Raw genomic sequence first — 26,429 nt, 5'->3', positions numbered from 1 at the left:
CCAGGTGCAGTTGTACTAGATCCATATAGAGGGAAATGTATCCCCTACCTGCTCAGGGCTGTGTTGGCCTGTGTAGTAGCCACACCATATTTAAAACTTCTGTCTGACTTCCTGCCTACCTTAGGTTTCTTCTCCCCATTGAGGCTCTGTTTCAGATTAAGTCTTTCTAGATGCATTAGCTTAATTTGACCAGAATGAGTCTATTTTTTCTTTTCTCACCCATTTTCTAATAACGTTCTTTCTCCTCACTGTTTTTTTTTTCTCAATTCCTTCTAATTTAGCATAATTGGCACATTTCACTGGTGTGCCGGTTACTCACTCTGGCAGATCATTAGGTCTTGATCCTTAGAGGAGATGAGCATCTGCAGCTCCCACTGAATTCATATTAATGAAGATGTTAAGTAAGACCATTTCTACGTCGGACCCAGTGGTACCAATTTGACACAACTCTCACCTCAGCCTGCAGTTCAGACCCTTTGTTTAGAGTCTCTTAACCAGTTATTCATTCACATTAATGTTTTAAAGTCAACTAAGATTGATTTTTCAACTAAAGTTTATTCTAATGTAAATCCCCAGAGTCAAAATCCTGAATCAGGCTCAAAAAAATCATGAGATTTGCTTAAAAATTGAGTTTACAAAACAAAAAACAAAACAAAAAAAAACCCAATAGTTTATTTGCTTTCTGGTTTATGAGTCTTTGGGGGGCACTTGGATCAGATTTTTAAGTGTTTCTCCACAACTGTGAGGGCTAGAAACATATGTATTTATTTTTAATGAAAGCTAAGATTTCCCCCTAATCAGCTGTCTCTAGAATCTGGGGCTTTAAGAAGAACACTGAATTGCATGAGACTCACAATAAAATAGGGAGATTAAAACATGGTATCAGATATGTCCCATGAGGACATTGCAGCACACACTGAGTAATGGGTCCAGAAAAGCGATGGATGGGCAAGGGCTGGGGAGTATTCACCTTACAGATGGCAAAAAACTTGATGAGATGCACTAGGGGCAAAAGGGGGGGATGCTCCAGGGAGAAGGGGCAGGACTTTACAAAATAGCCCAGATAGAATGTTCAAGTGTACTATAAACTACGCAGAAATCTCAAAGAATTGGAATATTGATGTACTAAGATCGGTCTCTGAGGGATGGAGATATACAAGGCAATGCACTCAGAAACCAGAGATGCTGCTCTGGAGGATGGGGATTGGCCTGAGGGATGCACGTTTGGAGGACGAAAGGGAATAGGAATAAACTAGTCAGAGAGCTGTTGGGGACTCGAGATATTTCAGGAGGCTGGGGATAGGAGGATTAAGGAATGGGGGTTAGGCAGGTACATTTGGGAGCTTCCCTGTGGGGGTAAGGGTGGATGGAGACTGCTCCAGGCTAGGGAAATGCCCTAGGTTAGGGACTAGGACATACCTCCCGCTGGGAGGTGTGATGGGGAGGTGCCGGAGGCTAAGGCCTGCTACTCTGGTGCGGGGACCAGGGCTGGCTGGGAAGCGCCCTGTTGCGAGCAATGGAACTGCCCTTTTGGTTGGACACACTGTGATGGTAGGGATGCTGGCGGGGTGGGGGGGGGCGCACTAGGAGGGTAACGGGGGCAGCGGGGCGGCCCCAGTGCCATTTCCTGGGGGGATGACTGGAAGGAGCCTGGAGACAGGGTAACGGGGGCTGCCCTAGGTTCGCCGCTGCCTGGGGACTCGGGAAGTTTAAGAAGTTTCCCCAGCGGTGCAGCTCTGGGGCTCTGGTTGGGGAGAGCGGAGGCTGCTCCGGCAAGGCTCCGCCTCTAGGGGCAGGGCCTGGGCCGGGGGCGGGCTGAGCTGGGAGCCTGAGCCCGCTGCGGACTCCCTCGGCGGCGGTCGCGCTGGAGAAAGCTGGACGAGCGAAAGCACCCTGGACACCGAGCCACCCGCAGCTCTGGTGCATGGTTCCAGCGGAGCTCGGCCAGCCGGAGGTGCAGCGAGCTCTCAGCCCGTCGGAGGAGCGGCCGGTGCTGCGGAGCGACCCGGAGAACTTTCCGTGCCCCAGAGCCCGGTGCAGGGCTGGAGCTGCGGCGCGGGCTGCCAGCATGAGGCGGCTCGGGGGCTCCCTCCTGCCGCTGTTGCTGGGAGCCCTGCTCTGCGTCCGAGGTAAGCGCTTGCCTCGGGATCGTCTCTTCCCCGGGCAGCCCCTTTCCCCAGCCCCCGCCGTGCGCTGAAGGCCCCTGGCGGGGGGGCAGTAGCGGTACCGCTCCTCCAGCGCTGTCGGGGTGCGGGACTCCCCCTGCGGGGCAGCGCAGGTGCAGGACCCCACTGCCCAGCTTCTCGGGCCAAGGTAGGCTGTGCTCGCCCGGCTGAGACCTGGGGGTAGCAGCTTCTCCTTCCCCCGGGCCCTGGTGCTTAGAGCCCCAGCAGCTGCTCGGACTCTTGGGCCCTTTCCCCTCCAAAGCCGCGTCCCGAGTGCGGGGTGAATCCCTCGCTAGCGCTGTGTCAGGTACCGCGCACCTGGCTGGCTCTCCCGCGGGGTGGGGCGCAGAGCGCTTCCCCCCTAGCGCCGCGTGCGGGGCACCCCGGGAAGGGGGCGCGCTGACGGAATCTGTTGATTTAGTAGTGGGCTGGAGATGGCTGAGAGTTTGCCTCGCTCTGGCGCTGGAGGCATCCCACGGGGTTAGATACCTGGGCAACCTCATTGCCTTTTTCCCAGTTGGGCTTTGTCTGCTGTGTCCTCACCCCTTCCCTCCTCGGCACTCGCTTTTTCCCCTGCCCCAGAGACGGGCGAGTTGATGGTGGGGGTCTGGAGGGAGCCCTGGGATTCCTGAAGATCACTGAACAACTTTCCGTGTAGATAATGCTGCCGCAATCGGGCCAGGCCCTTTACAAAGCCACAGAAAAGGAACCCCGCTCCCTTGATCTATTCTTGTATGATTCACGGTTTTCCAAAGGGCCCCTTCTCTTCGGCTGAACATGCAGCCTCTTCTCTCTGAAGTTTGGTCTCCAATGGATTTAGCTCTTTGTTTCTGCTGCGCCCTCTGTTTGTTTCCTCTGCTCTGTGTGTTTTGAGAGACTGTGACAGAGAGCATAAGTTCTGAGCTGGAAGGTTGTATGTGTGCAGGTTATTTCCAGCCTCTCCTACATGTTGGGACAGCAGCCCTTCCTGAGCAGGAATGCAGCTACTCATCCAATAACACGGCCCCTTAAAGGTACAGTCCTGCTTTGGTGAAACTTCTCCTAACTTACCCTCTCTGCTTTTGAAGGAATTCAGATGTTTTTCTCCCCACATGCCTTCTTGGAACTCTCTGAGATAGAAATGTCAAGAGAGGGGAACTGCCAAAAATACTGAATACTGTGTGTAATAACCTCTTTGTAGTAAGAGGTTGTGGAGTAGCTAGAGAACTAGTCATGAGAATTGTGTCCACCTATTTGCTCTGTTTAAGTCCAGTCTAGCAAACAGAAGGACAAAATTCTTATGACTAGTTCTGCCCCCTACACAGCGATGTATTAAAAAATTTTTTGGGTGGTGGTGTGATAGGGAGGAAAGGGCCTCTGTTGAGCATCTTTCAATACTGTTTACAAGGGAAGTTTACATTTTGTGAGCTGGAGGTTATGGTACCTTATTTCTTTTCCTCCACGATTGGCTGATACAATGCATTTTTCTCCATGCAGGGTTGAAGTTGTAAGGAATCTTTGCACTGATCTCCATCATTGTGCAAGCATTGCCTCTGGGGTACAATTAGGTTGTGTTTAGTTTTCAAGCAGTGTTGTTCCCTTTTTATCAAGAACACTCTTCTTATTCGCACACTCTTTTGAAGAAGGTGCTAAAATGGTTTGAAAATGCTAGGTAAACAGGGCTGTAGCTTTGTATCTCAGAGAATCTGGTATTAGTAACCAGAGGAGATAGAAGTTCCTCTGGAATTGCCGTACAGGTGTTTAATTGGAATCCAGAAGGAGTGGAAAGAATCTTAACCATAGAGATTTGTATAGGTAAAAAACTGGGTGGAATTTTAATTTGGCTGTTACCAAGGTGCTCCTAGTTAATGTGTCTTGGCTATTAACGAGGGACCTGGGTGGGGGATGTTTAACTGTAAAGTGCAGGTGAATTGCTGTTTTTGCTCTAAGCAATAGTACACTGATGTTCATGGGAAGCTTTTTATGGCAGTTTGTCTGTGCCTGAGGTTTCATGACAGAGTTTGTTCTTGGGTCTCCATGTGTAGGTGAATGCTGAGGTTTATGACGGGTGGTGCCAGCTGTAGTTATGGGAAACTATATCCTCTTTACTTCACGAACATAAACCAGATTTGTTTCAGTAAGGAAATAATTCCCAAATATTTTGCCTCCTTTTTGGTGGGTGCCAAGGAAGGTGCAAATGCCTACTTTTCAGGTGTCTGCCCTGCTGCTTCTGTAGTCTCTTTCCAACATTGCATCTTAGCAATATCCATGTGGAAGGTTTAGGATTGAATCATTTTATTTACAAAGCATCCACACCGGAGGTGCTCAGGGTGCCACACAGTTCAAAGTACAACAGCCATTAAAACAGCACACTTACTGCTGTGTCTCAGCTCAGGGACAAGAAGAGGGGCTCTTATCCAAACAACTAGCATGTCAGATTGAACTTTGACCCACTATTAATGGAGAGGGGCTGTGGAAGCTTGTGCCAAAGAAGTGTGCGTGCATACGTTTGATTCACTAGTGGAGAGGTGAGGCATAGGGAGAGACGCTTGCAAGTTAGTGTTAATGGTGTTGGTGGGGAAGGAAGGGTTTGATGGAGTGATGGTCTATTAGAGTTTGTCTGCAAGGTCACAGAATCTTTCTGAGTGTTGTGCCTGTAGGTTTATCTTTGGGATCAGGGGTGGCTCTACCAATTTTGCTGCCCCAAGCAGTCGCCGCCGAATTGCCACTGCTGCAATAGCAGCAGAGCTGCTGCCAAATTGCTGTCGCACCCGGAAGAGCGGTGGAGCTGCCGACCAAAAGCTGCTTCGGTGCCGCCGAATTGCCACCGCGGAGCACGGACTGCCGCCCCATTCTGAATGCCGCCCCAAGCTCCTGCTTGCAAAGCTAGTGCCTGGAGCCAGCCCTGTTTGGGATCTTTATTTAAAAGTTTTACTTCTCAAACTCACTGATGACATTTTTAGAGTCCCAAACTAAAATGAAACTTTCCATTAGATGAAGTGTGGTCAGGACTGGGAGTCGGGATCCCTGGGTTCTGATCCTGGCTCTGCTACTGACTTGTGAGATCCTGGGCAAGTCACTGAACACTACTCTACCTACCTACCTACCTACCTCACTCACTCACAGGTTATGCTGAGGGTCCACAGGATCTCTGTTGACCCCATTACCATAGCACTAGAGGTTGTGAGGTGACCTTCCCGAGGCAAGAAAATCTGTTTATAAAGGTTGGTGTTGGACACTGGCCTGCTTCTTTCTTGTCAGAGTGATGAAGAAGTTGCAGGTCCAATGAAAATAATTCTACCCCAGATCTTTCCAAATGAAGACTAGGTGCTGCAGAAAGAAGAATGGGGGCCTTTTTTTATGTACTTCTGCCAGCAACAAAACTTGCTGACGGTAGCAAAGAAACTTACATTTCCATGATGAAATTAATATGGTTTGTCAGTTAATACAGGAGAGCACAGCCTGATTACATTAAACAAATGTTTTGAATTGGATTTAGTTTTGTGCGTTCACTAGCATTTTCTGCAATGGAGAGTCCCCCTTTCTCTGGGCTTATACCATGGAAATTAGGGTGCATATTGTAACTATATTAAAAAGTACTTTAAAGAGACTAAGTATTTTCATTTTAAAAGGGGAATTGTCAGATCAATTCAGGCCCCAAACTAGATTCTATAAAAATAAGGCTTTCCAAAACCTTAAGAGTGATGTAAGTGTTTCCATGCAATCTCTTGGACATTTAAAAAGAAAAGCATTCTCCAGTTGTGTCTGCAGCTCAAATTTGCAAGCTACTAGTAAAAAAAAAATCCACAAAACGGGGGAAGACTGACTGACTATACAGGGAAAACAGTGAACCTGACTCTAATGAAAGTGACTGTCGACTACAGAAAGTAATTAGATTACAAAAATAGATAATTTGTTTCTCTAATTTCCTGTTATCTTTTCCTTAGCTATTGCGTATAGTAGGTAAAATATTTTCAGACAGGTGTGTGTGTGGTTTTTTTTTTTTTTTAAAGTTGACAGCCTCCCTTTAAGTTTTAGAATATAGAACAGGAGTTCTGGCATGCAGAAAACCCATCGCATTAATTTGCATGCTGTATTTAGTGGCTGTCTGTATTTTGGAGAGACCTTTGCAAAGAACACTAATGATAGCTGCCATCCATGAATTTAATGTGCCTGACCGTAGGCTCTTAGAGTTGGGTTTGCAGTAACTTTGGTTCTTTGACACAGCTGTTATGCTAGGCGTCACTCTCCTATGGGATTTTGTTGTCTGCACTGGCCAGAGACTAGGTGCAGTAATATTTCTTTAATCCCTTCTTTTCGTCCCTTCTGCAAGGAATTGCATTTACCAATATTGAAGGCAAAAATGAAGAGAATTTGTAGGTCAGGGAATTCTTTCAATCCTGTAAGATAATGGGTTTATTCATTCTGTGAGTCTGGTGGTTCAGGGACAGTGTTATATTGAGGGTGATAGACTAATCCACCGCAAGGTGAAAATCAATATTGAGGTTTTGCGCACATTCTCTCTACTTTAACCACACAGCACTACCCATTAAATGCTGAGATGCTCCAGTTTGCACATCTAGCCTCCAAGAGCTTTGGGCCCCAGAGAATTAGTTCTGTTCTTAACAGATGACCTTTTTCAAATGTTACAAATCCAGGTGGAAGGAGGTTCCATGCCCTGGGTATGAAGAGAAGTTTTGATAGACACTTCACTAGTATTAAATGGAATTGGTGCATTTTGACTACAGTCTTGCAGTATTTCAGGTGATTGAAATTCTCCAAATCTGACTGACTATTTTATAGCAACATTAGGGTTTCTGAACTGACATGAGCCTGGCTTTTAAATGGGACACTGTGTCACAGGGCAGATACAGGCCTGCATGAGGGGTTTGAATGAGAGTGCAACCTTTGAGTTCTGATAAATAGTATTGGAAATTTTAAATGTCTGTTTCATATAGGGCTGGCAGTTTTCAGGTATTTGATGTTGTGGGCTGTATGGGTAACACAGTCTAATGGTGTTCATTTAATGGTTAGGAGTACTTGTGGCACCTTAGAGACTAACCAATTTATTTGAGCATAAGCTTTCGTGAGCTACAGCTCACTTCAGTGGTTAACATTGTATATTTGTATTAAATGTTTGGATTGTAAATTGCAATCTAGTTGAATTAAAAGGTAGATATGAACAAAGACCGTATGCTTTTGCTCCCCAAATACTCCAACATCTAAATGGAGCTTGCTGATGCATCACCTCTGATGGTAATACTCTTGGCTAAGTGAAGTGTCCAGCTATCTCACACCATGAGTTATGCAGTGGATTATTTTTGATTCCTTACTGACCTGTGGTAATAGGGCATTTCCCAGAACAGGCCTCTGCTAGAAGCTGTGCTGAGGCAACAAGCTTGCATGAAACCAAATTCCAGGTGCTAGAGCAATTGACTGAGTCTTGTCCCTGAGGTTGAAGTTATCAGCAAGGAGGAATGACTGGGACTGTAGGCAGTGGAGACCCCTCTCCTGTTTGCTAGTGTAGTGAATTCCTTAGTCTGCCCAAGCAAGGCATAATTTTCTGTGTCCTTTTGTAACTGCCTGACAGCCCCTCCTGGCTGCTGGAGCTTTCTATCCTTATTACATTGCAGCAGTTCTTTAATCAGAAATCTTGTTAGTATTCAGGGATAATTGATCCGACTCTCTGGTAGGGGGTGGGTGCCTCCCTCTACTTGCCACCCCCACTCTGACCCCTGTTGTCTCTTTGTTTTCCTCTATTAAGTTTGTGCCAGTGATGTAGTGTGTGTGCTGTTTTTCCAAGCAGCCTGAAGTTGGCTGTAACCAAGAGCAGCAGTTAAATAGAGCCTGATTTCCCCGCTTCCTGGAGTTCAGTTGTTTGACTCCATTTTCTGGTCTTCTGTGTTTTTGATTTACTGAGAAGCAAACCTCCTTGTTGCCCCTGGGCATCTCTTAAACCCATTAAAACAAACTCCATTATTTCCCTGTGCTTAGAAATCCCCCTCTTTAGTCCCAGCATCCATCAAAATAATGTATCCTCTGTAAGGCCCTCTGAAAAATGTTTAATAGGACCTTTTCAAACTCAAGGACAGTTCCAGGTTGGAAGGGGGAGGGGAGCCAGGAGCCAGCCTAATGGAAGGTATGACTGTGACTTGCAGTGAGTCCTGACTTGGCCTGTCAGCTCTCCCTTCACCTCTGTGCAGAGGGAGTTGTGAACCGAGCAGATTGAAAACTGGGATCAAAGCTGGAAACAAAAGACTTGAGGAGAAAAATTTCCCATCGGGCCAAGAGGCAGCTACGCAAAGGTGCTGTATAATGTATCAGACACGGCGTTTCTTCTGTGTGCTTCTTCTGGAAAGACAGAAAAAGTGACTCTGGTTACTTTTTAGAGGGAAAAGTGGTGGCTGCAGTCCTGCTACTGGGAGTTGGGGATGCACAAGGGAAAAAACTTATTTAAAAAGTCCAGTCTCAGTCACCCTTCTTTCCCCACTCATGCAGTCTCCTCTTGCAGGGGAAACTGCCTTCGGCAGGGAACCTACTCTTGGACCTGTCTTTGGACCTACCAGAAGAGCCAGTTTCTTTACATTCCAGGTGTTGGCAAAGCATATGTTGTTTGGGTCTGTTGTGTATTTTTCTCACCCAGCAGATGAGGTGGAAAGTGTGGCACTGCATGATACAGAGGAAGATGCTGTGTCTGCCCCAGAGCGGTTTTGTTCTAAATTAGAGAGATGATACAGATCAAACACATAGGATGCTGGTAGGGCAGATAAGGTCCAATATTAAAATAGCACAGCCTTCTAATTTTTCTCTGGGTTTTGGATTAATGGGAGCTGTGTTCTAGGGAGGGATTAGAATTGAAAGAGGGTGCGTAGTTGGGGAACAAGGAGAGGGAGGGGATTCCAAGGGTAGGAGGTGGCACGGAAGATGGCACAAAGTTGAGAGTGGGAGAAGTAGATAGATGGAGGGTTTTGTTAGGAAGCAGGCTCAGGTGCAGCACAAGCAATGATAAGAGTCCTAGGTGAGAACAAGAGTGGAGGGTGTAGGCAGGGGCCAGGATATGTACAGTCATGAAAATGAGGGCCAGAAACTTGAGCATGATGAGGAGTGAAGTGGGTAATCAGTCAAGGGGATCCAACCTTAGGGAGGTAAAAGGCTCTGAGTAGCAGAAGGAGGAGGTGATTTAGCTACAGCATTTTGAAGGATTATATGGGAGCAAAGTTGGAGTCAGGGAGGACAAAGAAGAGGAGGTTGCAAGGTGAGAGGTGACTGAGATGTGGGTGAAGGCCCAGAAAAAGATCATCCTCGTCGACATCACGGTCCCCTTCGAGAACAGGACCCCGGCCTTCCGAGAAGCCCGAGCTCGGAAGCTGGAAAAATACGCCTCCCTGGCCGACACCCTGAGAGCGAAGGGCTACGAGGTACAGATGGATGCCCTGATTGTCGGAGCCTTGGGCGCTTGGGACCCCTGCAACGAGCGTGTGCTGCGGACCTGTGGGATCGGTTGACGCTACGCACGGCTCATGCGGCGCCTCATGGTCTCGGACACCATCCGATGGTCCAGGGACATCTACATCGAACACATCACCAGCCACTGACAATACCAGGAGGTGTGAGCTGATACGACATTGTGCATCCGCTATGGGAAAGGGACTGAGAGGCTTTTTCCATTGGACCGTATGAACTGGAACCATAAACTCACTGAACATTAAATCCCACCAAATGAGGGTAGATCCATCCCCATCATTGTATCCGCTCATTATACTCCACACCTGAACATAGCCGTTATATGGACAACATACTCCCATATCTCAGTGTCTGTACTTTGACCGGTTAAACTTTTACCCCCAATCGGGGAGATTACAGATTATGTATTCCTTACGCCACCAGCTCCTAACCAAATTTCGCACCCCTTGATAATCTGTACCGTATTCCCTGATAACCAGAAACTTCTATGCTTGAACTCTGTACCGTTTTCATTTTATTAGCTGCTGGGCTGGAGAGAGCAAGCCGATTTCAGCAATGCTTTAAAGGAAAAAGTGACAGAGGTTGGCAACTGGGCAGAGAGTGCATCTTTATACCTGTTTGTGCAGCATCTATATATGGGGGCCTCGCAGTTTCTGTTCTTGGTATCTGTTGTTCCTGTTCTTAGAATGCCTGAGTGTGCATCTTTACTGCTCTGGGGGCATGCCCCAAACCTGTTTCTCCTAGGTGTTTTTAGGGTGCCTGTCACCATAGGCCCTAAGCATCAATATGAGGAGAACCTAGGCTCCCCTGGCCAGGACAGAAGTGTGAACAGGTTGGGGGTAGGATAAAGGGTGTCATTCCTGGGACTAAAATCTGAAACTTCTGATAGATAGAAAAGTATAGACTTGGGCAAGTAGCAATGGCAACAACTGTGCATAGAGTGTGGCCAGGGATCCCAACCCAAGTGCAGAATCTGTGGAACTCCTTGGAAATGTACAGTGGGAGGTTGGGTGTTTTTTTGTTTTTTGTTTTTTTTTTCTTCAGGCACGAGCATTTTCTTTATTTACATATAGAAAACATTTTCCCTAAGCATCATTTACTTCAGAGGAATGAACCTAGATGAGTGGGTGGCACCGATACCAGGTCTGCTGTGTTTCACTGGCTTGTAGGTGATGGAAAACTCGCCGAGGTAGTGGCCAATCATCTCGGGCTTGATTTCCACCTGGTTGAAGGTTTTGCCGTTGGTAGGTAGGAGGTTATTCAGAGTTTGAAGTGGCCCTCATTGAGCGCTGGCTGACTCCCACATCCCTCTGGGCTGCCTGTCTGAATGAACAAGGGCACTTAGGAACACTTATCACTTGCAGACAAAAGCATCTGTGCCCTCCTCCCCATTGCTTTGGTGTTGTGCTTTGTGCCCTTTCTCTGTGTTGATTGGTGCTCACCCAGTGATCTGCTCAGGGAACAAACTCACTAAGCAAACAATACTCACTCTGCCTGTACTTTTCAAATGCAAGGGGAGAGAGGGAAATTCCCTCAAAGGGATGAGTCTTCTGATGAAGCCAGTTAATGGTCTCCCTGCTCCAAGCTTTGAACAAGCCAGGGTTTGATGGCGTGAAGTGCAGGGTTTGCACTTGAGGAAAGAGAGGAACAAGGCTGGAGCAGGAGCGGAGCACGGGAGAAGTTTTTTCATTCTGCTTCTCTCTGTGTTCGTTTATTCTTTCTGCTACTTTGGGATTTGCTCTAGCTCAGAATGCTGCACCTTCCAGTCACTGTATCTCTAGAAAATGTTTACTCTCCACTCCTACCAATTTGAATGGTCCTAGCGCCAGCCATAACGCCCTAGGACTTTCATCTACAGTGCTCTTTTTGATATTGGAGGCATGAGTGTTCATAAGATTAGGGTAAAGTCACCACAAAACATGATATTGACATGAGTACATACTCCTCTGGTATTAGCTGGTTCTGGTGGGGTAATGGACAGATAGTATCAGTGGTGCTAGTGCTGTGGGAGGAAGAGGAAGCTCAGGAGTCTTCTTGCTGAGAAATGAACCTTGACCACATCTTTATGTTCCAGATGCTCATTAACAGATATGTGTGCGTGGTGGTGGGAGAAGGGGGAATCATAACAATGGAAGATATTTGCCTGCTCTATGGACTTTAAAAAAACCTATTTGACTCTGTGTGGCTCCCAGGACTGAACCCTACCGTGCTACAGAAAGAAACTGTTAGGAAATCATGGCACAACTAAATCCATGTACCAATCCATCAAACGCAGGAGAAAAATAAACAATATGCAAACAGGTTTTCAAGCAAGGAAGGGGAGTGAGACAAGGATAACAGCTTCAGTATGTACATCATGGCTTACTCCTCTGAGCTGAGAGCTCATATTAAATGACTGTGACAGCTGCTAACACACCTACATTTTCTAGAAACATACTTCAGTGCATGGGTCCTAAAGGCTAATCACGAAAAGAGAAAAGTGATATTTTTGAGAAAAAGCCCAAAACAAACTCAGATGATATCATAGCTACACAGTCTACATCCTACATTCCAGGACTTTAAAATAAATATGATGGGGAGCTTCAAACTGGCTATTTAAGTATTACTAGGGAAAGAAGGTCCTCTGAGCCATAAAGGAACAACTATATGAATACAACACACTGATAATCCTGTTATAGCTATTTGATAGTATAATTCAACCCATTCCCCTTTATGAGAGTGAAGTCTGGGATTCCAAGCTATCTACACTAATTGGGGCAAAATTCTGTATTTACACTGTTTTTCCCCCAGAACTATATGTACACAGGAATTTCCATGACAGTGGCTGCAGAACAGAACTGGGATGATTCCCCTTCCTGATGATTGCATAAAAAGAGATTTGTTTCTGGTACTACCTCAGCCAAAGCAGCAAATACTCCCACCACCTAAAAATACTTGAGGACTACAAACTAAAATGAAATGAAAAAGTAATCCGCTCCTCTTATATAAACATCACACCTGGGATTTAGCACTACTCTCCAGGTCAATGGAGCAAACAGCTTCTTCCAGAATCATACAATGCTTAACAAGACTCCAGACTAAACCTACCCTAGCTGTGAGGAACAGATCAAACCCAATAGCCACCTAGACTGTGACAAATTCTTGTATACAAAAGTCACGCTGGCAAATACTTCATCGTAGTGAAATGTGCACAACCAATTTGGCAGTCTCTTACCAGATACAGAACTGGCCATTGTAAATTGGAATAGGAAGCTGGGGGAAGCTTCATAAACCTAGCAATAAATGGCTGTGCTGCTGAAATGACAGGAGAGAGACTTTCTATTCTTGTGTTCAGAATGAGTAAGCATGAGAGAGAGAGAGATTTCCTTACCTTATCAGAAATAAGACTTTTTCCTTTCCCCTAGTCTGGGTTCCGAACAGTGTTTCCTTATCATATTTTAATAGAGTCAGAATCAATGGCATCATGCTATGTAGCCTCCCTGTAAGGAAAACCCCAAACACATTGGAGCACTGGCCTGGGCAGATGCTCCATGTATTGAATCTGTCTCTTGACGGAATCCCAGTGTTCTGTCTTTTATATGTGAGCAGCACTTGTGTAGCTTGTCATGCCAATAAAATATCTTTGAATGGAGTTTGGTGGGATGGGGGTGCAAATTCTGACACAATGTGAGAGTGTTAGGGGGGAGGGGGATTTTGATGAGAGCTTTTTTCAAAAATTACTGGAGGTTTTATTCTTGTCACTAGTGGCTCCTCCCCTTTCTCTTGGCACCCTCCCTTCCCCAAGTCCTCTGTTTCATGGTTTATCCAACATGTTTTCCTTCTTTTAAGGAAATTTCATTTATCCTTGGAAGCCAAAACTGCTTCTCCTCTTCTCCTTAATAATGTTCCCAGTTTGTCATAATGATAACTTGTCTACCTTCCTTCCTGTCCCCATTTCTTTCAGGGGCACTAGGAGAAATGACCTGCAGCAGATCATGAATCTCACCTGTGCTCTCCACCATCCCTGGATATTTGCCTCCTTGGACCCCCTCCCTGGTGTTGTTTTGTTAGTTACACTTTAAAAAGTCTAGTATATAATCTTCAAAGGGGTTTATTTTGGGGGTGGGGTTTGGTCTTTATCTCTGCAGTTGCCTAGCTCATACCTTACTGTTGCTGCTCAGGTAATTATGGAATTAAATTGCAAATGACTTGTCTGACTGCCAACAAGGGCACAAGGTCAAGCTGGAACACCACAACTGGGGTTTAGTGCAATCTAGGTTGTGGCTGATTTATTTTAAAAATACACATCTAGAATAGCAGAAGTCCCATGTTTGGGAACCAGTGATGGGAACACTATTGTATTTCCCCTACTACATACCTGATGTCCGTCTCTACATTTTTAAAAAGTGAATTTCTTGTGGTGAGGGTGCCAGGCTGACTTTGCTGAGAACTGTTCTTTTTATCTCTGGAATACATATAGCACTGCCAATAGCCCATGTGAATGTCCTCAACTGACAGTGTGTCTCAGCCTTAATCTGAAAGGATTAGAGAGGGGGAATTCAGTCACCATAGCCTATTTAAGTGTTGGCCTTTCACTACTATTTATATATAGGAGGGAGAAAAAGCTGCTATCCTACTGATGGCATTCTTCTGTTCCTCTGCAAAATCCCGTGGACGCTTATATTTCCTTGTTTTCTGCCAGTATGTTTATTAACTTATTGGCATTGACAATTGCCAGTAATGGAGCATCCTGTCTGTGAATCCAGCTCATTGCTAAGGTCTCTTTTCTGGCTGTCATGGTTCCATCCACGATCCATTCTACCGGGCAGGAAATTGAGAATGGAGGCTAAACTGTCTGACTCTCTTGGTAGACTCCAAGTGTTAGACCTAACTTGGAATCTTCTGGCTTCAGCAAACTTCAAACAATAACCATTAAATGTCCCCTTCAATTCTTTTAGCATTAAACTAAGTTTCTACTTTAGAGCTCAGTAAATATGTGATTGACCTTGCAGCCGTATTTACTCAATAACTTAAGTGTCTTTCTCTGGAATCTCTGAGGATTATCTGCGCGAGACCTATTTTGAGAGTGCTCTATTTACAGATTTTTGACTTCATGGTCTTCTAGGGCTGTTGGCTCAGTGATGCTGTGAATGGGGCTTATGCTTAGATCTTCCCCAGGCTGTTTAGTCTCTTCCCTGCATACAGAGAAGCAGAAGGCTTTATTTTGGAGGATATTGGAGTTTCTCCCAGTCAGGGATAAGGAATTGTGGAGCTGAAGTTGGTTGCTTTCCTCAAAGCTCTTTATTCATGTACTGAAGTTGATGGTATATTCCCTGATTAGGAAGTTACATTTTTAAACATTTACTGTATTGAAGTATAGAATGAACTGATTGACAGTGTTTGTTCCTCTTCATAGTAATATCCGGATGTCTTTAGTACACATGCACCCCTTTCCCCATATGCACAAACACTTGGTAAACAGAATATAAGAAACAAAATAGCTCTTGAGTCATTGCAGAAACACATCTGTGAAAGCCTGGACAGGAAATGACCCTCTGCTCCTTGTCCTTGCACTTAATTTCTGCATAAAGTGCTGCTCCCTGACAGCCCCCTTCCCCCTCTATTTAAAAACTGCGTTTTTTGGTGACCTGAGAGCTGTTTTGTCACTTAGGCACATTCACATCAGTGTTATATTTGGGGTTAAGGGAGGATATAGGGAGGTTTGTCTTGGAACAATATCTTGCACAGAAACAAAATGCTGGGATAAGGAGTAGAGGTTGTTTTTTGGCCACAGAAAATAAGTGTGCACAATTTTGGTGACTGGAGAGCTAATTTTTCTCTTATATTTGTTCAAATCCCAGTTAATTTTTCAAATTACTGAGCATTTGTACTTGGGGATGAGGCGTCTGAAGTATGGGGAGTCATGACGATGATGTCCAGGCAGCGTTAAGAATTAGTGTGTGTAATTTAGTATCATTTTAGTACTTGCATTTAGAAAAAATAAATACAATTTGAAGTGGGATTAAGTTACCAAATTGAGCCTATGAATAAGAAACTGGGATCAGGGGAAAATTGCTTGAGTTCAGCCAGTAAGAAGGAATGTGTGCTGCAGCTTGAAGAAAGGAGCGATAACATCATCCTACCTCTGGCTGGTTTAGTGGCATCCCTTTGCTTCATTAGGTTTGACCCTGACCTCACAAGGTTCACTTCCTGCACATCCAGCCATTGCACATGTTCTAATACAACAGAAGGCACTAAACTTACCTATTCTTAGTACATTTCTATTGTGAATTAGTTTATAAATATGTTGCCTTAATTAGAACCAATCACACTTTTTGGGATGAGAGGAGCTGTAGTTATGTAGCACCAAAAGCACTTCACAAACTTAACTGAGATGTGAACTGCACGTAGAGGTCTCCATACCACCATGGAAATACAGCTGCCTCTAAGTGGAACAAAACAGATTTTTTTAACAGCTACATGGCAGTCTTAAGAGTGGAAGTGAAGAAGAATCCATATCCAATTGAAAAAGCAAGAAAGATTTAGAGAAACAGAATCTAATTACTGGAGTTGGAATTTTGCCAGGACATGAGAGTTAACACCCCAACTAGAGTAGGGAAAAGTTCCACAGGGTCAATAATTACCACAAATCAGTTTCATTTCCTTTGAAAGATGGTATGTCCAGGAGTACAGCGCCCCATAACACTGTGGTGGTGGTGGGAAAGCGGGGAGTGCCATGGGTCATTCTTGGTTCAATGACAGGAGTGCACTCTCTTAAATCACCAACACCACTTTTTGTAGCACTTTCAGCTTCTTGAAGGCTTTCCATCTAAGTATTGACTCAGACAGACCCAGTCTAATGTGTGGGTTCTGATGGGGTTGCAGCACAAGGTGCTGCGTATGTCTGCAGCTATGGGTGAGCTTTATTTTCTCTGAAAAGGTTTGTAACTAGAAGAGGTTAAATAGTTTAATAAATGTGAAGAAACTTGGGGCTGGATCCAGTGTCCGTTGAAGTTAATTGGAGTTTTAACATTGATTTAATGGGTTTTAGATTAGTCCCAGAGTTCTTTAAAAGGGAGATTTCCCCCCACAATGATATTGGCCCTCTCCAGTAGGGGTGCCTGCCTGCCCTTTGGTACTCAGGTTTGCAAGCTGGCGGGCTTGCTGGATACTTGGGTGCTTCTAGATTCCCATGTCGCAAAAGTGGCTCCACTTTAGGACCTGTACTGTTCCAGTTGCCAAAAGCTCTACTGGCTGCTGGTTTGGGTTCAGATGAAATCGAAGGTGTTTGGTTTTAACCTGTAAAGTTCTAATCAGGTTGGATCTTATATGTCTATTGAAATGCTTACACTGTTCTCATCACAGTGTTATCCGAGGGATCTGGGCACCTTAGTCTTTCCAATTGATACTGTGGCTGTTGAGATCATCTGAGTCACTGGATTGAACATTGCCCTGATTTAATTGGGAGAAGGCTGAAGGCAGGGTATGCTTGTCCCTACTGGAGCTTAAATTGGTTGATCGTTGGGTCACCATACAAGGCCTGCCTCTCTTAGCCTTTTTCTGGGTAGGAGGGATGCTGGTTCAGAGGTTTTGTTGGAAAAATGGGACAGCTTTTCTCTTCCTTCCCCGCCCTAACCACCGCTCCTGTGTGGTGATCTGCAGTTTTAAGACTGTGCCTTGGCTCAAAGCCTTAGATGAGCACATTTTGAAACCAAACCTAAGGTGGTCTTCCCTGAACTCCTGTTGAGTGTTCCAGTTACAAAAGACTGTGAAGCTTTGTCACTATTCATGATTGATTTGCTGTATTTTACTTTGGCACAGGGTACTACTTGCTTTCCTCAAGTCATCATCTGCATCTGGTATTGTACGGGGCTGCTGGTCTATCTGTCTTCCCACTGGGGCAGTGTGATGCCCCTTGAGGGTCTCTGTTGCTTTTGGAATTCACCTTCCAGGCTTGGTGCTCTTTAAGAATCTCTTGTTTGTTTCGTACTGTGAGAAAAGGTCCTTCTGAAAGCAGAAGAATTAACTCTCAGCAGCGTCTGCTTGGAGGAGGAAGTGTGTTTGTGTGTAAATAGAGAAGATTTAAAAGGGTCCTGCTATTGGCAAAGGAGCAGTTGTGGAATTTTTAAAGGAATATTATTGCATTGAGTTGGCACTCGGAGGCCCTTGGGAAACAAGGGGCTGAAGAATTCCTATCTGCTTTTGCTTGATCGGAGAGGGCCTGTGCTCTCATGAGCTGCTGTGCTGTCCTTTTGAACTATTGTCTCCTCTCCCCTGCCTAAATTGCAGAATAGTCACTCTTTTTTTGTTGTTGTTTGTTAGAGAAGAGAAACATTCCAGATTTTTCGACCTTTACATTCTGTACTTTTCTCTTTTTGTTGTGCTTCTCCCCCGTCGAGCATTGTGGGAGAATCTTCCCCTCTGCAGGGGATTGTGGGAATGGTTCTGGCCTCACTTATCACCAGTGACAAATCAATGGAAGCCTTCAGAAAGCTGGCCCCCAGGATTCCAGCTCAACCCAGCCCTGGAGCAGTGGGAGGCTTCCCTGGTGGATAAAGGACTCCTTGCAGCTCTGACTTGTTGCCTTAAATCTATCTCAGGAAACCTTTTCTCTCTCTTTAGAAGCAGCCCCCTCCGGTCTCGATTTGTCTTGAGGAAGGTGGCAGCTGGCGGGTGGGAGATACGAAGGGGGGAAACTTGAGGGGGGGCAGCGTTTGAGTTTGTAACGGTTTTTCTGTTTGTTTCCCTTTCACAATAGTCTGGCCAGTGCACACAGAGTTAGCCTGACAAAGCCTCCCTGAAGCCGCTGGAGTCCCGCAGTGCTCCTCACAGTGCATGTTTGCTGTGTGTATTCCCATCAACAATACAGCCAGGCCCAGCAACGGGCTCCAGCATTGGGCAAATATTTCTACAGCTTTTTCCTTAACTGCTCTTGAGGTGTGTGTGTGGCGGGGGGGGGGGGGGGGGAGGGGTGAAAAGGGGAGGAGATTTGTGTATGTGGGTGGGGGGAGAGGAGATGGTGTGGATGAGTGGAGGGGCTTATCCCTACCCTTTTGGAGAAGTGGGCCTCTAAAGTGGGATTTAGTCAGCACTTGGCTTCAGTGTTGACGCTAGAGAATCTGCATTCAATGTTGATATTTGGGGAGTAGGTGAGTGAGCTTTTGAGATGTGGTGGCTCTGGGCCAGCCTGTCTCCTAGCTCTGCTAGGGTGCATTAGCTGAGATGCCCTGTGGTCTGAGCAGTTTGGACAGAATGGTTGGGTATGCTCTAATGTCAAAGCCTGCTCTCTTGATAGAGAACCATATAAGCCTTGCTCCTACCATGCTGTTGTGAGCACAATTCTTCCAACTTTCCCGCTTCTTCTGCTCCTAGTTAAATGTCTTTCCATTCCTAGTTTTTGTTGGTCTTTGTGTCCAGGCTCCAGAGGCTGAAGAAACAGCAAAGGTAGTTATATATTTAAAGCAAATGGTTCCAGTGTGGCTGTAAACTGCTGAGGTTTATACTGTAATGTGGTATTGATACTCAGCTGCCTTGGAGTGGCTCTGGTCCATCTGAAGACAGTTCCGTGGCCTTTGTACCCTTACTCTTCCTCTACCCCATTACCATATTCTTGAAATAGTCATGTAAGCACCTTCCTTCAGGTGGGGTCTGACTAACACAAATGCTTCCTGCTGGCTAGTCTGTGAATACAGACTGCCATTCCTTTATGTCCCCATCCTGAAGCTGAAACGTCTAACTGGGGTAACTGGAGACTCTTGCTCTCACAAAACCTCCATGTTAGCCCTCCTCTGCCTAGCATCCCCAAAGAGGCTAATGGGACTAACATTTGAAGCATGCCATTCCAGCCAAGCTGTAGGGTTAGTAACAAGCTGGGTATATAAATGATATTGGCCTGAATTCTAACCTTGGCCGCTCTGTATGGCATGTTCTATGAGCTGTGTATTATAGATTAAAATGTCTCTTTAAATTGTTTCTCTGAACATGGTGGGAGTGATGCAAGAAGGCTTATTTCTACTCCTGACATATCTTACCATACCTGAGCAGGAGATGCTTACAGCCTGGCCCAATGTTGGCATGTGGCTAGGGGAGAGGGTTCTGTTGCATATGGACACTTCCTCTCTAATAGGTCATTGTTGTTGATTTTCTGCCCAGGCTCTAGAAATTCTCAAATTTTCAGCATAGTAACTAAATTAAAAAACAAGCAAATCCCAAACACCTTTCTAACCCTAGATGTCTGTTCTGGTCAGCTGAACTAACATGCGTTCATACTAAGCTGATGGACACTTTAGAAATAGAGAGAGGGTGGCAGGTTTGTGACTTTGGGGCAGGCTTGAATCCCAGACCAGCAAAATGAATCTTGTCCCTGAAGCTTTGAAACCCAGGAACCCACGTGTTGTGGGATATGGGAACCCTCCTCTCTTTCCATTCCCAGAGAGCCCCAGGAATTTCTGACAAGCCGCCTGTACATAACTAGGAGCTGTGCATATGAGTGCCATGTTCCTCCATCCAGACCCTGGGAGGTGCTTTGAAGGGAACAGTATCTGCAAGTGTTTGGAGTGTAAAGTTTGATGCTTTGTGCATGTGTTGGCTGAGCTGGCGCTGATGGAGCCCTCTGGAAGAAAGTTGAGCTTGTCGTTTCAAATGGATTGGAGGGGGGAACCTACAAGGAACTTGCCTACACACTGTCTCTCTCTCTCTCACACACACATGCACATACCATTTCATCCTGGGGAAAATATGCTAAGGAAGCAATGACAAACAGCTTTGACAATTAATGTGTTGGACAGTCTGAGTTTAACTGAGACTGAGCCTAAATATGAAGGGTGAGGAATATTGTATTACTTAGATTGTAAGATCCTCAGGCAGAGACTTTCTTTTTGTGTTTGTACAGTGCCTCACACATTGGGGTCTGGACTATGACTGGAGTCCCTGCATGCTACCAGAGTACAAATAGTACTAGAGAAATATTTTGCAGATACTCAAGTGTCCTCTCTGCCTCTTTCTCTTGGAGTGCTGTGAACAATGCGTTTGTTTTTTGAGTCACTTCCATGGTCAGAAGCACGCTGCCTACCTTCTTTTATTGTGCCTCGTAATAGTCACTGAGCAAGAAGACTTGTAGACCTACTGCCCTGGTTAATGATCCCCTGGGGGCAGAGAGGAGTAAATTCACTTCATTTGGTGTGGTTTAAGATGCGCTTGCAGTTTTGCTGCCAAGTTGTTCAGAAGCTTGGGTTGCTCTGTGGGATGTGAGAGGAGGCAGGCTTGGTACTTTGGTGGCTATGCAAAATGCATTTGTCCCTCTAAGCGCTGATGTGTGCAGGTGCAGAGAGAACAGTGGTAATAGTAAGGCTGCTAGTGAAGTTCTGCCTACACCAGGTGCATCTGTGCCACTCCCTTTACAAATCTCTCCATTTATAACTGGTTTCTGTGGGGGAAGCTGCTGCCGCTGATCAGAAGATGTGAATGTTAGGGAGAAAATAGAGATATCCCAGACAGGAAATGGATTCTGGGGAAGCCCAAATGTTGAACCTTCCTATTGTGACGGGGTCAGGCCAGATGGCTACAGGAGAGTTGTGTGTTTTTTTTGTTTTTTGTTTTTAAGAAAGAAACTGACTTTATTCTTAGGACACTGGCGTCTTTACAAGTCATGGCAGCTAATTGAGTCTCCTTGACTGGTTTTGCCTTCAAAGGCAGGACTATGATTGGTTTTTTTGTTTGTTTTTGTTTTTAAAAATGTGAGAATTTTATTAGCATTTTTGGTAATTGGAACTGCTCATTTGCCAGGAAGGATGATGCCATCGTACTTCTGCTGGAACCAACGCATGGCCTCCTCCTTCCAATTCTGTGCTTGGCTCCAATGGAGCCAGTGTTTGTTGTTGATGGGGTTTGTTTTTTTTTTCCAAAAAAGGATTGGCTCTTTATATGGACAAGAATTATCATAACAAAACATTTGGAAGGGATATTAAATTTTGTGCTTCCACACTTAAGACAATCTCTAGCTATTGCAGACCAGGATGAGACCTAATGTGGGGGAGAGATTATCCCATCTCTGCCTACTGTGGGGTCCTTAAATCTTCCTCTTAATCATCTGGTAGTAGTCACTGTCAAAGATGTGTTACCAGATGGGCCTTTGTTCTGATCCAATATGGAAATTTGATGCAGTAATGGCTCTAGCAGCTCTTTCTCGAAGGCAGATATATTAGTCCCAGATTAAGCAGGTCCACTTTCCCTGGGTAAGGTAACAGGGGCAGTTCCAGAACAAGAAGGAACTTGCTGGAACATATTCAGGCAGGCTAATTAGGACACCTGGAGCCAATTAAGAAGCTGCTAGAATCAATTAGGGCAGGCTGGCTAATCAGGGCATCTGAGTTTAAAAAGGACCTCACTTCAGTGGGTGGTGTGCATGTGAGGAGCTGGGAGCAAGACGCACTAGGAGCTGAGAGTGAGAAGGCGTACTGCTGGAGGACTGAGGAGTACAAGCATTATCAGACACCAGGAGGAAGATCCTGTGATGAGGATAAAGAAGGTGTTGGGAGGAGGCCATGGGGAAGTAGCCCAGGGAGTTGTAGCTGTCGCGCAGCTGTTCCAGGAGGCACTCTAGACAGCTGCAGTCCACAGGGCCCTGGGCTGGAACCCAGAGTAGAGGGCGGGCCCGGGTTCCCCCCAAATCTCCCAACTCCTGGTCAGACACAGGAGGAGTTGATCTCGACTGTGGGTTCCACCAGAGGGGAAGGTCTCTGGGCTGTTCCCTGACCCACATGGTCAGAGACTGCGGGGATTGTTCTCCTTCCTTTTTCCCATGCTGGCCAGTGATGAGGTTAGCTGAGTGAAGGGCAGGTTTGAGCCACTAGCAAAAGTGGCTAAACTGAGGGCTGCTGTGAATCTCTGAGGCAAGCAAATCCGCCAATAAGCACAGGACCCCCCAAGGCAGAGGAAGAACTTTGTTACACGACGTAGATTCTTTTAAGGCCCTCATCATTGTAGTATGAGTGCCTTACTGAGATGTGGTGAGAGCCTCCCCCTCCTTGTGACTTCCCCTAGTTATACATAGAGGCAGAACTTGCTGCAATACCTGAAGGTAAGGTTGTCTAACATTTTCTATTATAAACCCTTCTTTTCAGTTGCTTATAACTTTGGCAAACTAACCATTCAGGCTGAAATTTTACATGCTGAGTGTCTGCCTCAGTTTGAATCTTTCTGGAAAGTTTCAGCTGAAAATGGTTCTGTCATTTCTGAGAACAAGGTTAGGGGAAAATGTTATTTAGTCCATGTTAAAATCTTACAGCTGTTTCATTGAGAAACTCTAGGACTTCCATGCTTTGCACCAAGGACTTGAAATAGGCAGGGGATCACCTTTAGATGAAAGAGATGGGACTTGCTGCCCTTGTGAAAATTCACACATATTTGGCCAAGTTATAAACATCTTAAAATTGCCACTTGCATTTGCTCAGTAGAAGTTTGTTTGAGGCTGGCAAAAATCTCCAGGAATTTGGTCTGCACTGAGCATGCTCCAGGCTATGACTTCAGGGACTTCTGTGACAATTGTTCATTCAGGTAGCTGGGGGCTGCTGTGGCATTGTATACTAGAACTGATGGTTGGGGAGCTTTCTCTCCTGTGCTGAATATTCCCCCAGCTGGCACCTACTCAGCCTAAAAGAGGAAGAGGAAACAGCCTGACTTGAATACAGAGGAGAGAGCAGTGAAGGGACACGGTAGGGGCAGAGGGGATAGGAGGAGTGAAGGACAGTGACAAGGTTGGGGAAGCAGGGAAACAAGGGACAGGGCAAAAACGGGCTAGGCTGTGTGCAGTGGGTAAAAGGTGGGGTAATAAGGAACAGGTACAGAATAAGGGAGGCCAGTTCATACTCTTCAACCTCTTCCCTCTCCTCCCCTAAAGCCTCCAGGCTCTCTCCGATAGTCTGTTCCTGTTTCCCACTAGCTTCTCCAGGCTCTTCAGTCCCTCCTCATGTCCCATATCACTCTGCTTGTGCATGGGACTATGCTCGTGCCTCCTCTCGCATCTTTCCCACTGCGCTGGGGCATCCTGGGATGGGGAGGAATAAATGACCAGTTTCTTATTGGTGAGAAATGTCACACACACATTTGTTTCCATTTTTCTTTTCTTCCTGACAAACTTGACAGCTATGCAGAATGAGATGTCTAGGGCCTGATTATTTTTTTTTCAGAGTGCTTAGCATTTTTATAGCACTCTGTATGTTCAGAGCACAGCTCCCATGCCTTCTGTTGCAGTTCTGAGTGCTCAGCATTTGTGCAAATCAAGCCCAAAGCTTCTCAAGTTGGGCACCGAGTAGTGGACACTTGGCCGTAATCCCTCTGTGCCAGTTCCCCACCTGTAGAATAGGGATAATAATACTTGCCTACCTCACAGGGGTATTGTGAAGATAGTGCTACAGAAAGCTCAGGGGAAATTTTAATAATTTGGTATTCATTGCAAGGGTTGGGTGGTGTGCAGCAAATATGGCATAGAGCTGTACATTGAATGATGAGGCTAAAAAGAAATATTCAATAGCTACTCATTCCATGAGCACCATCTGTCCTATGTACTGAATGAGGCTGGAGTGCAGTGGAAACATAATATATGATACAGTCTAATGACATAATCACATGCGTACACACACACACGGAGGCCAATTAAGGTTGCACAGGCAGCCTTAATTCTATCCCTTCTTAACTTTTGAGTTCTTGACTTTGCAGCCTTAATGTTCTTTTTTGTAGGTAATTTTTATATACACTTTGCTATCAATAGCAGTTTGTTTAAGTTTTCTCTGAAGCATGCAATACAAGAGACCAGACTAGCGGAATTATAGCTCAGTCCTGCCGTGGTAATTTCTTTGTACCAAAGAGCAGCACTTCTAATTCTAACCAATGCAAAATTATTCTAAAATCGAATGAGCTCTTTATCCAGGACTCCAAGCCTGGTAGTTTTTCTTCTGTTCGGAGAGATTGGTACTGGGGAGCCCACAACTGCTCCATAGCCAGTGGTTCTTCTGTGCTGTTCCCTACAGCGCCATCTCAGTGGTCTGGGTGGCTAACTTACCCTTCCTGCTCTAGTGGAGCAGCAGTGGTGCCTGATGGTTACGCTGACAGCTTCCGTCCTGATGTCTGGAGGTGGGGTGTGTTTTTCTCAGGCTCCTGTTTGATATTTTTCCTTTTCCATTTTTGAATTTTCCCGTAGTAACTGCCTCCTATTTTTGCTGCTTTGGGGTGTAGAGAATGTTCTGAATCTTCTCTCACCCTGTGTTCACCTCCTACTTCCCCTTCTCTGACCTGAGACCTGGTGAATTAAGGGTGGGGGCTAAAGGCTACATTTCTGCACGTGAAATAAACAGAAAACATGAGTTGGGATACACATGGATTTCCACCAGGAAACTGCTTTCTGCACTTATAGCTCCAACTTCCTAAAGAAGAAAGGGGTTTTGTCCCCCTACCCCCTTCAAACCTGGTTCTTCCTGCAGCAGGCAAACCAGGCATGCAATGGAGTAGGTCAGTGGGGGCCTGAGAACTTTTGGGTTTTGTGTCTTCGCTGTGCTACACTGTGGAAGGGGGACTGTTTTCTTCTCTGCAGCCCCCCCCCCAGCCAAAAATAAATACGATTTTATTTCGTTGTATTGCTGCTGAACTGCTGTTGCTTTTCATACAAAAAAAGGTGGAAGGGGCAAGCAGGAACGAAAGAGTCTGGCGACAGGAGGAGATGAATTGCTGGAGAATGACACTGGCAGGGACTATTGTTCATTTTACCGCTGGAGCAGGGGCAGAGAGAAACGTTCACACGCCATTCTTGGGCATCCTGCTGGGCAGGCTAGGAAAGGGGCATTCCAGCTGGTCATGAGATTTGGCTAGCCGGATTGAATTGGGCTGAATAGAGTGCTGGCCGTTCATTTTATTTTTTAAAAAGCAGCTTGCTGATTAACTGCAATGGAACCTGATTAAAGGGAGACTCTGAAACCCACATAGACCATTACAGACATAAAACTGTCAGCCTACCAGCATGTGATAACCAGGCCTTAACTCTTTGCAGGCTGAGGACGTTGCTATGAGAGCCAGCATTGCACAAGAGATGTGTGTCTCAGAGAGAGAGAAGGATTTACTACCATTTGGGGAAGGGGCTGCATGCATCATAGAAGACCTGTAAACAGCTTATGAAAGACAAATGACTAGGAAGTGAAAATGGGGCAAGGGGCTGCTGCACAGAATAAAGGCTCCTTTACGTCACTTGAAGGCTGCAAATCAGAACCAAACTCCCCTTGTGGTGGTGGTTGCTGAGAACTGTGTAGCAGTCTGGGCCCATATCTGTCTCCTTCTCCATAGATTCCTGAACCCTACAAATGCAAAAGGTAAGAATCCATAGACAGATTTGGAAAAAATTCCCTCTTCGGTCCCTTACAGGGGACCAATACAGGACTCATCTCTTTATGACCTTGGATATTACCACGACATGTTTAGCATAAAAACTTAGACAGGACACATACTAGTATCTTGTAAGGGTGCCTAGTTAAATGTATGTTTGTTTGTTTTTCATTTGAGAACAAAGGAACAAAGCTGCATTCTAACTAAACCTACTGGTTGGGAGGGGGTGACTGCAGAAGGGCCTTTTGAAACACAGCTTCCTGCCTCTGGTAACAAGTGTCTGGGCTGTCAAGGTTTGGCCTCTTCAGTGACGGGATTGTGCTCTAGGAGTATATCTACACTGCAATTAAATACCCATGGCTGGTCTGTGGCAGTTGGCTCGGGCTATGGAGCTGTTTAATTGTGGTTTAGATGTTCAGGCTTTTGGGGGAGGGTCCCAGAGGCTGGGCTCCAGCCTGAGCCCTAAAATCTACA

General features: G+C 45.7%; 1 protein-coding gene across 3 annotated transcripts in view; it reads left to right on the top strand.

Annotated features, from left to right (window-relative positions):
• Positions 1-1,847: 1,847 nt before the first annotated feature.
• The window catches only part of LRP4 (LDL receptor related protein 4), a 102,946-nt gene continuing 78,364 nt past the window's right edge, over positions 1,848-26,429 (top strand). For all 3 annotated transcript variants that reach the window (XM_074955385.1, XM_074955384.1, XM_074955383.1), the window contains exon 1: positions 1,848-2,129. In XM_074955385.1, the coding sequence (XP_074811486.1) occupies positions 1,925-2,129 (205 nt within the window). In that variant the 5' untranslated portion in view covers positions 1,848-1,924. The remainder of the gene's footprint in view (positions 2,130-26,429) is intronic.

Source organism: Natator depressus, chromosome 6 (genome assembly GCF_965152275.1).
Source record: "Natator depressus isolate rNatDep1 chromosome 6, rNatDep2.hap1, whole genome shotgun sequence".
NCBI lineage: Eukaryota > Metazoa > Chordata > Testudines > Cheloniidae > Natator > Natator depressus.
This window is presented reverse-complemented; position numbering and strand designations above follow the sequence as displayed.